General features: G+C 41.2%; 1 protein-coding gene across 4 annotated transcripts in view; it reads left to right on the top strand.

Moving 5' to 3' along the window:
• Positions 1-15,403, top strand: part of ABCC9 (ATP binding cassette subfamily C member 9) — a 1,387,936-nt gene that overhangs the window by 1,248,349 nt on the left and 124,184 nt on the right. For all 4 annotated transcript variants that reach the window (XM_069628445.1, XM_069628446.1, XM_069628447.1 and 1 more), the window contains one exon: positions 10,285-10,418. In XM_069628445.1, coding sequence (XP_069484546.1) covers positions 10,285-10,418 — 134 coding nt within the window. The remainder of the gene's footprint in view (positions 1-10,284; positions 10,419-15,403) is intronic.

Below are 15,403 nucleotides of genomic sequence, written 5' to 3'. Positions count from 1 at the left end.
CTGTCGGCATACATATATGGAGTTGCAGTGCCATTTCATGACATATAGTCTTGACTAACTAACCTGCCAGTTAAGACTACACAAAAGAAAACAGGATATTGACAGTGAAAGATGATGTAGTAAAATGGACAAAGAACCCCAAGAGTACAGTCCAAAGGATAGAAATACTGCAAGACAAGAGTGAAGATTTCGAAGGGCGGTCCTACTGCAACAATGTGTGACTTATAGGACTGAAAGAGGGTAGAGATGGGCAAATTGGAATCATGCATGGAGGACATAATAATACAGCCACTTCCCAGAGCAAAACAATCAAGGCATTTCATGTTGAAAGGGGACACAGTTCGCTGGTTCCAGGTCCCAAGCCTGGGGCGTTTCCACCCCTGGTAATTATCAAATCACCAAAATACCAGGACCATAATGCTATCCTGTCTGCTGTCAGGGAAACTAGAGCGATAAGATCTGAGAACACAATACAGAGATTTTTTCCGGACTTTAGTTCCAGAGTGCGTTAAGCTGAGAGGAAATTTCAGGTTGTTGAAAGAGCGATCCAAGACAAACAATTTACATATCTATCCCATGATTTACCCATCTAAGCCACGGATTGTGGCCAATGGGAAAACTAGCTTTTAAATGGATGCAGATATGGTAAAGCAATTTTTCGGATCAACTGTTGAGGCCTACATCGAAAAATGTGAGCTTATAATTGGAAGCGAAAAGGCTCTGGTTGATTAAATTTGTCAATAGACATTGGGAAATTTGAAGAACTAGTGCACATGTACAATTTTACATCTATCAGTGACAGAATAGTTATGAAAAATGCTATTGTACTTTCCGACATACTGGTACATGGAGAGAGTAGACTATCCTCATGTTTTAATGGAAAATGTGTATGGCGATCCTCTAGTTCTCAAATTATCTGTTCAAGATAAATGAGGCAGATCGCAATATTGTTCACATGGTGGGAATGGCATTTTAGTGGTAGGATTTTGAAGGATCCATATATTTTTTCTACACAGTTGCACCTTTGGCATTCCCTGGCTCAGGATGTTATCTTTGATGTAGGTGTTATATGTATTTGGCAGAGGTGTGGATTTACAATGAGGAAGAAGATCATTATTATTATTTTATATTTTTATTAAAACAAAGGTGCATTTAGGAGGCATTTAGCGTCCTTTCGCACACTACACACTATAAAATACATAATATATAACACACTACACACATAATACAATAAAAACAACCAGGCCTGTACATGTTCAGACATAAAATACAATTGATAGCAAGATTAAAATCACACATCTAAGGTGATATACCTAATATAATATTTCATATATAAAAAACTTAAAATAACACTATTAATTTGTAAAAAATGTAAACAAGGCTAGTACTTTGAGACAAACATGATAAGCAGCCACAGTAATTACATGCGATTCTGTTGCATATACCACACTCCAAAACTGATCAGAGTCATAATTTCCAAATTTGGAGTAACCCCTAATATATAAATCTTGCAGGTTTGGACAGTCAGTCAGCACATGCCAGGCAGTTTCCACTTTCTTGGAACAGATACGACAAATGCGATCCTCGCTTTTTAATCCTCTCCAAGCCCCACTATTGGCTAAAACTGGGAGAATATCAAAGCGTAGACAAAGCGTGAAGCAAATTTGTGCCGTTAAAATTTGAGTAATTAGGTATTTTCTCTGGGATTCCTTTAAGTATCCCTGGCGTTCATATATAGCATATTTACATTTTTTGCCAAGTTATCTATGGATACACAATGATCAAATTTACGAGTTTCTGAATTCATCCTACTTAAAAACAAAGGAATATGTTCAATTCCCCGACAGAATAAACTAATCTCTTGGCAATGTACATTCACCATATGGTCAAGATCAGAAAACCATGTACTCCTGGATAGCAGGTAATTATGGGCTAAGGCATTTTGGGCCTAAGACTCAACACCCGGCCAATTAAATTGAATTTCCATCCAAAATTTACAGGCAGCCACTTTCTTGAGACCTAGTTCCAGTCTTAAGGCCTCTACCGGAACGGAACTCGGCATTTTCAAAAGAGGGCAAAGTATTTTGGCCTCGGGCTTAGAGAACCAGAGAACTGCTCTTGAGGGAAAAGCTTCCAGTGCGTACATGATTGTAGGAACTATTACCCTCTTATAGGCAATTACTAGGGCTTCAATGGATCCATTTTGATGGATCACCCTCCTAATGATATGCCATTTACTCCAGGCATTTGATACCAGCTGTACCTCAATATGTGACAGCAACACAGAGGCCCGCAGTTGGACACACAGATATGTGTAGGACACCACCACCTCTACACGGATCCTACCCAGGTTCCAAATCATGGGATTCTTACCCTTGTGTTTTCTGCCACAGATCAATATTTTAGTTTTAGCAATTTTAATTTTGAGCCCATTTAGTTTGGACGAACTGGTCAACGTATTCAGAGAGCGTTGTAAACCAATTGCAGGTCTATGCATATCCACAGTGTCGTCAGCATACATTAGACATACAGTCTTTACTTTTCCAAATTTAGGGGGAAAATGTGCAACTGAAGTAAACGCTGGGGCAAAGTTAGAAACATATAGATTGTAAAGTGCACTCCTGTGTTTCAGACCCACATAAGTCACATAATATCCTGACAAAGCCCCCTTCTGAGATAATCTGACCCTAACTTGTGTATCTCCATAAAGTAATTTCAAATAATATAATAGTGAGTCATCTATTCCCCATAACATTAGTTTCTCCCATAAACGTGAACGGCGAACAATGTCGAACGCTGCACTATAATCTACAAAGCAGAGGTACAAGGGTGCTGCTGCATATAGGTAAGCATCTGAAATTAGGGTTTGAAGTATCCGAATAGGATGAGTAGTATTAAAACCCTTATGAAATCCTGCTTGGTGGGGACATAGTAGGTTATTTTCGTTCACCCGATCAGACAAAAGTTGCAAAAGCAGTGTAGAAAAAAGTTTTGAGCTTCGATCCAACATTGCCAATAGTCTATAGCATACATGGTCGGTCCTGAGACCGTGCTTAAACACAGGCACCAGGACTCTTGCCGGGACCTTCGGAACAAAACCTGTTCCACAAAGATGTAAAAATTGGCCCTTAAGCAAGGTTGCCCAAAAAATGGGATCCATCTTCAGGACAGCGTTGCAAAGACCATCATGTCTGTGGCCCTAGAAACTTTACTTATCATACTTTCCAAATCCACCCCCTCAATGTGGGAATGGACTAAAGATTTCAACATTGATCGGGGAGATCCCACAATTCCAATCTCATTTTGCGGCCAAAAGTGGTTTTTAATATATAGGCCCCACGCAGCTTCTGTAACAGTTACTACTTTGTGCCCCAAGGAGCTGGAACGTATCTGCCATAACATATGCCAACATTTTTGGGAATCATTCATTCTAATCCACAAATTAATTAGTTGCCATTGAAGGGAGGAGTTTTTCACCTTGCGGGCCCTGAGCCATGAATGATAACGGTTTTTGATTGTTTTTTTTATCCTTGTCCATACTATTAAGGGCTCATACAATACATTTTGTTTGATAGATTGTATCTCAGCCCCTACTTCTCTTTTCTTTGCAGCAAATGTGTCATCATAGGGAGTAACTAAATGCCCTTAACCAAGCATCTATGCCCCCTATGGAAGAAAATCTCCATCAACCTACCAATATCCCCTCAGCGCAAATCTAGCATGGTGGCAATAGAGCGATCACCAGTATTCACCACCCTATTAATCTATTTCCCTGTAGGTTCACCTGGGGACTCTCCTTCAGATTAGAGACCCTGTTTATTTTCCCCAGATTGCAGGTACATCGTAGTGTCACATGATCACTCATGTTCACATATTGTGTACTCATTAGTGGAACAAGTTTCCTAATAGTAGCATTTACAAATTCTAAATCAATTATACTACTATAGGTACCATTTGGCCATGTATACTGAGGGTCATCAGTTCTGGTCAAAAGTGGACTTAAGTCGAATGCATTCAAAAGCTCCCTCCATTTTCTAGCACGCTTATGCGGGACCGATTCCACCTGTGTGCTCAGATCAGTCAAATGTTCCTGAATACAATCCACATTAACCCCCCCCATCAAAATGATCCCCCTCTTTTTACTTTTTACACTTCATGATTGTAAAGTATCATGCACCATTTTCATGAGACAGACTGAAGGGGGGGGGTCATACAAAGTTGCAATCAAAGTACCACCACAATCATGAAAAAGCATGGGCAATACCACTGCCAATACATGTTCATCCTCCATAACCCCCTTCAGAGGATAAGGGGAACATTCACACTTTGCTGCTATGCAAATTCCACCTTTTGGATGTCCTGAAGTAAGAGGGGAGGCTAGGTGGTGAAAGATCATATAACCATCAAGGAAAAAGGCAGAGGTAAGCCAGGTTTCCTGAAGACAGAAAACCTGGGAGGATAATAATTCTTCTAAACCTGGTTGATTAGCAAGAAATGAGCTATGACCCTGAGTGTTCCAGGATAGCAAAGATAACTTTTGAGGTAATCTCTCGGAGATTCAGGGAGGAATACATAGAGCTTGTGACCAGTTGCCGATATGTCTCTGTTTCCCTACCTTGTTTACCCTATTATTGATGAAAAGTCCCTTACACCCTCATATATGTTCTGCTCTCTATTAGACAAAGACGGGACTCTAGCTGAGGGATAAAATACAGATATGTCAAAAACTAGATCATATAAGGCTTTACTATTAAAACAAATCCATTCAGTAATCAAATGAGAGACAGTAGTCAAAATTGCCCAATTCAAAAAACTATCATAACTTGGTAATTCCAGGATCGAAATATCCCCACAACTAAGTCCACGCAGTTCAGGAATTAAATGCAATAGGTGAAGTAGCCAAGTACAATTTAGGAAAGGACTATATTGTGTAGGTTCATGCTCTACCAGCTTGATACATTTAGACAAGGAGCTAGATTCCAAAGGCTCATGTGGTAATGTCTGTTTTCTAAATGACGAAATCACAGTGTTTACATGAGATTGCCAGGTACCTGGAAATTGGTGGATTTCAGAAAAACGTGGCCCACCCTCTTGATATGGGGGAGGATTTGTAAGAGGCTGTACTTGGCCAGGGCCTTCCTTGCCTCGTTCGAGACAATCAGTATTCAAGGTCTTTGCATACTTATCAATACCCCTAAATTGGGGATAGGTTTTGCTAATCTAAGGGGCCATGCAAAACTACTTGTTTTGTGGTACTAAATTGGGGATAGGTTTTGCTAATCTAAGGGGCCATGCAAACCTACTTGTCTTGTGGTACCTTGTAGTTGTGTATTCATAATGAGGTATTTACCAGCCTTAAAATCATCCCCGTGTTGATCAAGTTGTTTCATTGGCCCAGAGATGATTGAGGAGGTAGATTTCCTCGTTACCATTGATCCAAACCAGAGTTAATGCGGCACCGTTTTATCCTTCTCAGTGAATCTTTAGTGCTGTTTAACAGGACTTGTTCCATGTCCAAAGCTTCCCTAGCTTGTTCGCTGGAACCCGCTTTGACTCTTAGTATAGGCCCCTGTAATATCCCTGAGTGGGGTTCAGCAAGGGGAAGGGCAAGCAAAGTCGGCCTGCATCCAAATTTGTTGATGATGACTCGATTAATAGCCACATTCTTTCTTCCCTGATGGCACTTTTCCGGTGAAACAGTGTTATTTGGAGATGGGTGCCTTAGGATGGATGGACCAGGCAGCGTGATTCAATAAAACTTTAATTCCTTCTCGTAACTCTGTCATATTGTGTTTGTGCGCCAGATTATCCTGTGCAAGGTTGGAGCATAATATGAACAAGGCCTGCATTTTGGCCACCACCACTTGCAAAGAGGCTTCTATAGTAACATGGTAACGTCTCATGGGGCACTTGGAATTACTCTCCTGAGAAAATTCGGATTCGCCCTCATCACTAACTGAATAGCAAGAAAAATCTGGGGGCATGGATTTTTCTAAATTGGGGGTCACGGATAAAATGGTACACCCTGAATTTGTGGGACTGGAGTTTTTAGGAACAACAGAGTATCTCTTTAAATTTAGGCAGTGATTCAACAGTGACTCATTATTGTGGATAAGGAGTTCACTTTGTAAAAGTGTAATCGTGTGCAAGTCACAGTTACCCGTGTTTACAGGCTCATCTTGTACTCTCTGAACACTTGTATGTATAATTTTGTTTGCAAAATATTGTGATAATATTGTTTGGGCAGGAGCAACAGAAATGCTCAAGGCCTGCTTAATTTTCTTAGAAGGGTGTATTAGATGTCTAGAAGGAGCCGCTTGCGCAAGGCTACAGCCCCATTTAGATGCTCTGGAAGCTCTGGAGTCTATAATCTTCATGGCTGGCTTAGGCACTTTAAGATGTTTCAATTTTCCCATACTATGCACTCCTTAATGCAAGCAAGTCTCAAAATAAGTATTACGGTGCGTGTAAAAAACACCCCTCAAGTGAATATACAAAAAATATGAGCGGCCAGCCCATAGTACCATGCAGAGTTTCCAGGTAAACTTCTTACAATAGTTCCGCTTCCTTATGTCATCCACTCACTGTTTGGGGCTGTGGGAACTAGAGAGCCGTAGAAAATCGGAGTGAAGTATACTGATAATCAAGAAATCAGTCCCTCCTGCGCATAGTGTGCAAGTAGTATATATTATGCAACCCTGGCAGCCTGGGCCAACCGGCACACCGAAACACTTCAGCTACCTCACACTCACAGGGGGCTGTGCAAGAGCTAGGCAGGGTATAGTTTGCACTCACCACCTCCTCTCCTCAATACTGCCCAAGCTCGCCCCTAAAGCCTCCTGTGCTCGGTGGTTACCTGATTTCCCTCACTGTAGGAGAGTGTTTTGCTCGCTGGTACCACCATTCACCCTGCAGCTAGTCCCCGCTTCACGCTAGCACTGTCCTCTTGGAATGAAGAAATGGGTCCCGGCTGCAGCACGAGTGCAAGCCTGCCAAGCTAGTAAGCAGACAACAGAGGCGTTGTGATATTAGTGTAAAGGACCCTCTGAGACGTGGCAAAACGTGTCAAGCCGCACTGCCAATAAGAAAGGGAAGAAGGGGGGGGTAGAACAATCTTCACTTTGAAATGACCCTTATAAAATGGATTCCGAGCCTAGGGCACATACAACCATTGTCATTGTCACAGAGGGAAATTCTACATCGCTCTACAAGACTCATCAGTCTTTATTCATAGAAAAAGTCCATCTAGCATAGCCTTGCTTATTTTGAGGTGTGACACCATTTCATCACATCTATTCCAGGTAAATACATTACTCAAGTAGTGTACCCATTTTGTAAATGTATTAAGTCTATTGACTTAGTGTTGTTATTAGGTAGTTGATGTCCATTGAACTCCAATATCATTAATTGTTAATAATTAAGGGATGTTTAAAGAGAAATTTGCACAGCCCACCTTTAGTAATTTTATTTTCCTAATCTGTGTTATGATCATGGCCACAAGTTGACTACTGTGTGGCATCATGAAACATTCCTTAGTGTGCAAACACATTATGGGTATACCACATTACTATGGCCACCCTTTTGTCTTAGTGTAGAATGAGGAGCCTAAATTAAGTGTGTTTATAGAGACACTGATATATCCTCAGTGTTGTTGTTTTTACTGCAAGAAGAATCCAGGCCACTCAATTTGCTCAATCAGACCATGTATATGTGATTGTCATTTCAAAACCATGTTTTGATTTGTAGTGACAGTTTTTGCTTAACATTTGGATATTCATGTTTGAATTTACCGAAAGGGACAGTGCAACAAAAGGACATGCAGTGGGTTTTTCAGGAGGTTATTAAAGCGTATCAGAAGTAGTGATTGGGGGTGTTTTGCATGATCTGAAATGTATTTCCCCTACACCTACGTTCATAGATCTATTTGTTTTACCTAAATATATTTTAGGAAATGGACATGTAATAGCACAGGCTACATTTTTAGTTGTTCAATTGTTATGTTTCACAAGTTGTATGACTATGATGTTGCAGATAAGAATTGTCATGCGTGGAGTCAAGGCCCATACAGAATAAATACCACAAGATGACCATCATGCAATTTCTCAAAGCACTGCCTCTTCCTTAGTGTCTGTTGCTGGTCATTTAGACTTCGGCATGAATGAACTAGTCAGTCTCTAATATGTTTGCCTATTTAATAGGCAAAAGTAGGTGGTGGTAAGTCCCTGTTTCCACCATTCACCGTTTTCCAGTTTTGGTTGAGCAATTTTTCCAAGACTGCATTCTTATTACAAAATGTAGTGACAAAGACTAGATATTCTGTGGAAATGTGTGTAGTTTTTGGACAAGCAATTCGTGTACATATCTCACAAAAAAGATCTCTTTAGTAAGCATTTTGGATATCCAGCTTTATGCCATCCTTCCAGGTGGTTATTTCATGAAAATATGTTGTCCTGCTTTCTGGTAGAATTGCGCCTTGACATTGTCCATAGATTAAATTGTTGCATAATGCACAAGGAGTTTGACAGGAATATTTAAGGAACGCATTTCTATCCATCGTCTTTATAAATATGGTTTCCAGTGCCGCTTTCACCACCTGTATAATTTGTTTCCTGAGGAATTATAGTTCCCACTAAATTAATCATATGCTCAAAGTGACAGAGAATATTCAGGATCGAACCAAACCCTGATGTGATGCACCTGCCTGGTAGATGCATCTTGTTATCTTATGTTAGGAGGTTTTCATAATGCACTAAATCACCACCGTAGTAATTTCAGAGCACCTAGGCTTGTCCGTGGAGTGGCATAGTGTGCCCCCACCAGTTGTATCCAGACCGTAGTCTGCTACAAGAAGGAAAACAAGCAAGGGGAAGATAAGAGGATGCAAAGGCGGGAAATAGATGTTATGAACACATAGAGGAAAGAATGCAGTGGGTACGTATGTTTTGTGATAGTATGGGTGCGTGCCAGTCCTGCTAGGTGGATCATGGTTCTGCTAAAAGGGGGAAACAGATCTGTATGTAGCTGTAGGTTAGTACATAATGTAATTTTGGATGCAAGGGTGCCTCGAGAGTATGCTTGCACATTCCTGCAAGTTTGGTCACTTATTTGCCTGGTCATCACTATAATTTGCAGATAAAACTCCAGAATGTTAATTATGTGACTGCTAAGCTTGAGCAAGAGTGTAATAGTCAATGATAGACAGTTTATAAAGGTGAAGGTTGTTGGTAACTGAAGGTAAGGGAATGGAATGGTCAAATTAGGAAAAGGCCTGGCACCTTGATGTCAGACAGGTCATTAATTAAGACTGTGCTCCTTGCCATGACATAATCGGCTTTATTTTAGTTCACGGTGAAACAGGGTGGTGCCTTACTTGAAAGTAGGCGATCACAGAATCTGATACTTAGCCTTCTATAGTGAGATAATATAGCCTGAGTTCCCTATGAAGTATATGTTCATTACGCTATGCGTCTAAATGTACATTGCTGATACTGCAAGTGTTTTCAATGGGTGCTACACCATGGGACCATTTTCATATACTATTATTACAGTACATGATGAAGGGACATTTTCCTGGAGGGGACAAGAATGCAAACCAACCAGAGAGTGTTCTACATCTTGGAGTGCCTGGCAGCATTTTCAAAGAGGCTAGGATGGTCCAATGAATGCACCAGTGTGCATCCAGCGGGTTCCATTTGCAGGCTGCTTCCTTGGAACCTTGTGTCAAAGGCAGACCTAAGGTGCCTTGATGCAGAGACACTTCAGTCCAGCTTCAATTCTGGGGCAATGCTGGCTAACCTTCGGGGAGTGGCTATTCTTTAGTGGTGGGATGGCCCGTGGAGGTGCACATTCAGCCTTGCGTGGTTTGTGCATATGGTGGGATTGGGAGTATGTGCTTCATGTACCCCATGCAGGTGGAAGTTTACGCAACACCGGCCGAGTGTGTTATTCTTGTCGGTGTCAGTAAAGTGCATGTGAATAGTGTGCACTTGTATGCCACCAGCATGTTTGCTTGAATATAGATATTCAGTACATTGATAACAATCAAATACATATTCTTGCCTTCTGATATTTTATTCTCGTTCATCAAATTTGAGAGTTGAAATTGCAGCAGCGAAACGATTTGGCTGACCAATGTGATGCATATTTGATTGTGCATATGACAAAAGTTTATCAAGAACAATAAACAATATCAGCCTTTCAATTCTGTTGACATAGGAAGGTGCAACTTAACTCAATAGGTTTGCCAGATTGCCTCTTTAATGCTCATTATTTGATTCCTCACAGATGCCATCGTAACTGAAGGAGGAGAGAATTTCAGTGTTGGCCAGAGGCAGCTCTTCTGCCTGGCAAGAGCCTTTGTTCGCAAAACCAGCATTCTTATCATGGATGAAGCCACAGCCTCTATTGACATGGCCACAGTGAGTAAACACAGTTCATGATTGCCCAATTGTTTGTTTTTAGCTTAAAAGCACCAGCAGAAGAACAGCTCATCCAAACGGCCAATATCTCACACAAAGGAGCCAATTGGAAAACGTCCGTTGGCGCAGAGACGTGAGGGCACGTTGCTACACCACTGCTGTGCTGCCCAATGGCTCCTCCATCTCCCAGATTCACGAAGGGGCTGGTGCTGTGAAGGGAGCACTCGCTGTGGGCGCAAGGGAAACCCAGCCAGCCCCTCCGAGTGTCTTCAACTACTGGGTAGTTTCCTGACACTTAAGCATGTATTCAAACACTTGGCATCATGTGGGTGGGGCAATGGGGTCAGCCTCCTATTCAGGTCGGGCCACTGAATGCATTTCTGCTTTAGCTTGTGAGGCTGAAATGTAAAAGAAGAATACAAATGCGCATGTAAGGAATTGTGGCTGTGTTTGATTACATCAATGAAAAATAACACCGTGCCCAGAAATATCAGTGAAAAAAAAACATTGTCAGTGAAATCGTGTCTTGCACCGGCCGCCACATTTGAAAAGCACACTTAGAAGTGTTCCATCGTTTGTTCGCCTGTGAAGGGAAAAATAAAGAATTAAGCCTTTGAATTGGTACAAATGCCGTTCCTCCAGCACCTAAGCTAAAAGCCAGCACTCCCCCTCCATCCATTTACACATAAAATGGACCCTTCTCGATACCTCTCCCAACCTATCCCATGTTCAGGTTAGATCTAATTCTGAAGGGCATCGCCCGTACGTGTCTCGAAAACCTTTGCCTTGCCCCGCACTGCCATCCCCACCAGACAAAAAAATCCTTGACACCTGGCATAGAAAACAGTGACACATATCCTGATATTAAGTTAGATCCAGTTTTGAGGGCCAACCCCCTCGATTCCCTTCTAAAATACTCCCTTGCAACCATCAGGCAACGACCCTCATTTCTCCTGGCAGAACTAACAGGGACAATTTAATTTGCCAACAATGACACAAAGTCACTATTTATTAGTCCTCCTGTGTTGTTTGCTTCACTGGTTACCAGCATGACCATTTCTGTTTTGAGTAGGGTAATGCTGAGACAGACCTGTAAATACCCTTGAATGCATACATTATTTCCCTGTTCCTGGTTTTTGACACAAAGGGGTGGCTTGTCCATAATAGGTGGTAGGTGTTGAACCGCCCGCTGCTCATTATAGTTGAGCAAAGCCAGTCCATTATACTGAGCGTTCCCCTAGCTGATGTCAGCAGCTGAGGTTGAGCTTCTGGTCTGGCTTAACTATCGACGGGAAACGTGGTTTCTATTTGACATTTTACAGTACCCCATTGTGCCGGTCCAAGGGACCATGCAAGGCTGGGGGCGATTTTGCTTCCCTAGCCTTGCATGACCCATTGGTAATGCAGGCTGAGGTTCCAGGCATGAATGTGGCTAGGCGGTGCTCTTGTTCCTTCCCGTACATTCATAACCTTTGGGGTTGCTTGAAGTTGGTAATTCAGCTCCACTGTGCATGCCCTTGGAGCTCAGGAAGCGGTCTCTACTTCATGGTTCATATAGTGTGCTGAGCGGGAGACAGTGGGCCATCATGCCAGGTGCAGTCTGGACGGGAGCTGCAGGTATGGAAACGTGTTTATGTATGTATAATGTATGTATATGTGCATTAATATCTGTAAGTGTGCACCTGCGAATGAGAGAGTGCATGTGGTTTGGGTGGTCGTTTGAATGAGAAAGTGTATGTCGTTTGTGCGTATGAATGAACGAGAGTATGTATGTTGTAAGAATGCATTATGGTTGCACACGTGAATGAGAGAATGAATGTGTATGACTGAATGATGTGTGAATTGATGTTTGTGCCAGGCTGGGATTGGGCCTCTGATTGTGGGGGTTGTAAGCACATGCTTTGTTTTGTTACTGCAGCATGGAATTTGTTACTGGGCAGTGTTTAAAGTTGCTAGACTGGCGTCAGTGGTAAAACAAACATGATAAGTGTTATTATGTGACTAGCCTGGACTAGAAATGATCTATCCTAAATACCATTAATCAAGAATTCCACACTCTGTTACATATTTGGAAAGAACAGGATTTAATAAATGAGGATGAGTATTTCTATTTGAAGAACGTCCATCCCACTACTCCTCTCATTTATTTTAATCCCAAAATTCACAAGAGTCTTATAGATCCTCCTGGACGTCCTATTGTATCCTCGATAGGCAGCCTTTTGGAGAACACCTCGAGATTTTTAGACCATTTTCTCCAACCTTTTGTATTGAGTTTGAACTCATATATTCGAGACACTTCTGACTTGCTAACAAAGCTTAATGATGTTAATTGGGAATCTAATTTTCTTTTGGTTTCCCTAGATGTAGTCTCTCTTTACACTTCGATACATCATCAGTATGGGTTAAATGCATGCAAGCACTTTTTAGCGAGTAGATCTGTGAGCTATCGCCAACACAATCTCATGCTATTAGACATGTTGAGATTCTGCTTGGAACACAATTACTTCCTGTATGATAATGCTATCTATAGACAAATACAAGGCACGGCCATGGGGTCATGCATGGCACCAACCTATGCAAATCTATATATGGGATGGTGGGAAACGACAGTGGCATGGAGTGAGGAGATGGAAGAATTCACCAAACACATAGTGATGTGGTATCGTTTCATTGATGATTTGTTTCTAATATGGGACGGTACTGAAAATGAATTAGAAAAATACATCTCTATTTTGAATTGCAACCCATATAATCTGGAATTAACTAGTACTGTCAGCAGAAAAGAATTGGTCTTCTTAGATGTGTTGTTTAAAATAGAAGAAAACATGATAAAATCTACACTCTATAGAAAGGAAACTAGTTCCAACTCTACCCTCCATGCCAACAGTCATCATCCCACATCACTCAAAAAATCCATACCATATGGAGAATTCTTGAGAGCCAAACGTATCTGTAGTCAGGAGAAAGATTTCCAGGAAGAAGCCAAAAATATCGGCAGAAGGTTCGTAAGCAGAGGATACTCTAAAAATACAGTGACAGAATGCTTTGAAAAAGCAGACAAACTTTCTAGAAGTATTCTGTTCAAACCCAAAATTAAACCTAAAGATGAGAAAATCAGGTTCATAACAGGCTTCAACCAACAAGCCCAACAAATAAGAGTCATAATGCAAAAACATTGGAACATTCTGACCACCGATAGAGATCTGTGTAGAGTCTTAGAGATAAGACCGAGTGTTACTTTCCGCAGAGCCCCCACACTAAAAAACATCTTGGCGCCAAGTATGATAGTGACTAAGAATGAATCGTCAAGTTGGCTCTTAGGAGAGAACAAAATGGGTTTCAGAAAATGTTGTAAATGTAAAATGTGCAATTTTGTATCTAAGAGACCATTTATTGGTGTTGATGGCAAACAATGGAAACACAAACATAGAATAACATGTCAAACGAAGTTCGTTGTGTATGCCATTACCTGTAGTTGTGGCCTGAACTATATAGGATCCACAATAGGCCCGCTCAAACTGCGCATCTTGCAACATTATAGGGCTATAAAAAATGGAGATCAAACCTATCCACTGGCAAAACATTTTGCTGAACAACACAGCAATAATGTAAAAGAAATGAGTTTCCAGGGATTAGCCCATATACCACAACATAAAAGACTTGGCAATAGAGAACTCAAGTTACGTCCACTAGAAGCCAAGCTCATATGCAAATATGATACTCTGAAACCCAATGGTCTAAATATAGACTCAGAGATGTATGTGTTCCTATATGAATGAGGAATTAAACATTGATATCCAGGTGCTAATCTATATTAACCAACACACCTTGATATGTCCATCCATTCTGCATATATGATTATCACAAGTTTACAAACTATTGTCTATAGTTATGATACCGATCTAGGTAGACCCTCCCTCTTATTGGCTGTGTGTATTATATGAATCAACACACTTCGATACTCATTTAAATTTATGGATATCTGGATGTTTTACAGCCATACTTTTGCACTGAATAGGAACTCAGGTTTCAGCTTTTGTCTTATATTGTATTTTAATGCATTAGTCACTTTGTTCGATATGGTGACTTTTCACCAATCGTGATATTGTTTTAATTTGTCATTGAGAATCAGACTGTCTATACCACAGATGCTCGCCCCGTGTAGTGAACACCATTGTGGTTTTTATATGGCCATACACTGGTATTGCCATGTTGCATGTATAGTGTGCATATATAGGGGGCTTTCACTTGAAGGCTTATTTTACTATACGGAAGCGGGCACTGTGGTTTCAGGGCAGTAGCAGCACACATTTGTTTCAGGGCATTTTATGCCACTAGCGGGAAGAGAGCAGCACCGTGAAGACATTTTTTCTATCACGGTGCAGCATTAAATCAAATAGGCGCACTAGCGCTTTTACTTGTGGTCACTTCTTTTAACATTGTAAAGCAAGTGAAGGTGAAGGGCTGTTATGGCTTACCGTCAGCTGGCATACACCCAGTATAGTAATGGGGAATTAGGCAACTCACAAATGTGGGCAACTATGTATTTACACACTGAACAATGGCGGATTTGTTGCAATCAGAACCATAGAGTTCTAAACAATTAACTGTTAAGGTTTTTTTTTTCCATGTTATGTAAATGTAAATTTTTTTTACGTTATGTAAGCTGTACAGCTGTGCAGACCCAATCACCTTCAGTGCAAGGGTATAAAAACACAAGGAAACAAACGTTTGGAATCATACTAGCCTGAGGAAGCTCGCGAGTCGAGCGGAACGCGTGGCGTTTTCCACCCTCTGTGGGTGAGTGCTGCATGACACCTGGTCTGCTTAGGTATTGTTATGTATGCTTTTTATACTATGTTCACTCTTTTTGGATAAATAAAATGAAATTTTGAACACAATTTGAAGCCTTGTGTGCTTGGGCATTTTTTGGTAGGTGTTTGTGGGAGAGCTTTCTCCTCCCCAGCACCTTTACCCTTCTGTTT

This window comes from Ambystoma mexicanum, chromosome 12 (genome assembly GCF_040938575.1).
Source record: "Ambystoma mexicanum isolate Mex_15411 chromosome 12, UKY_AmexF1_1, whole genome shotgun sequence".
Lineage (NCBI taxonomy): Eukaryota > Metazoa > Chordata > Amphibia > Caudata > Ambystomatidae > Ambystoma > Ambystoma mexicanum.
Note: the sequence above shows the minus strand (reverse complement) of the source record. Positions and strands in the feature narration are given on the sequence as shown.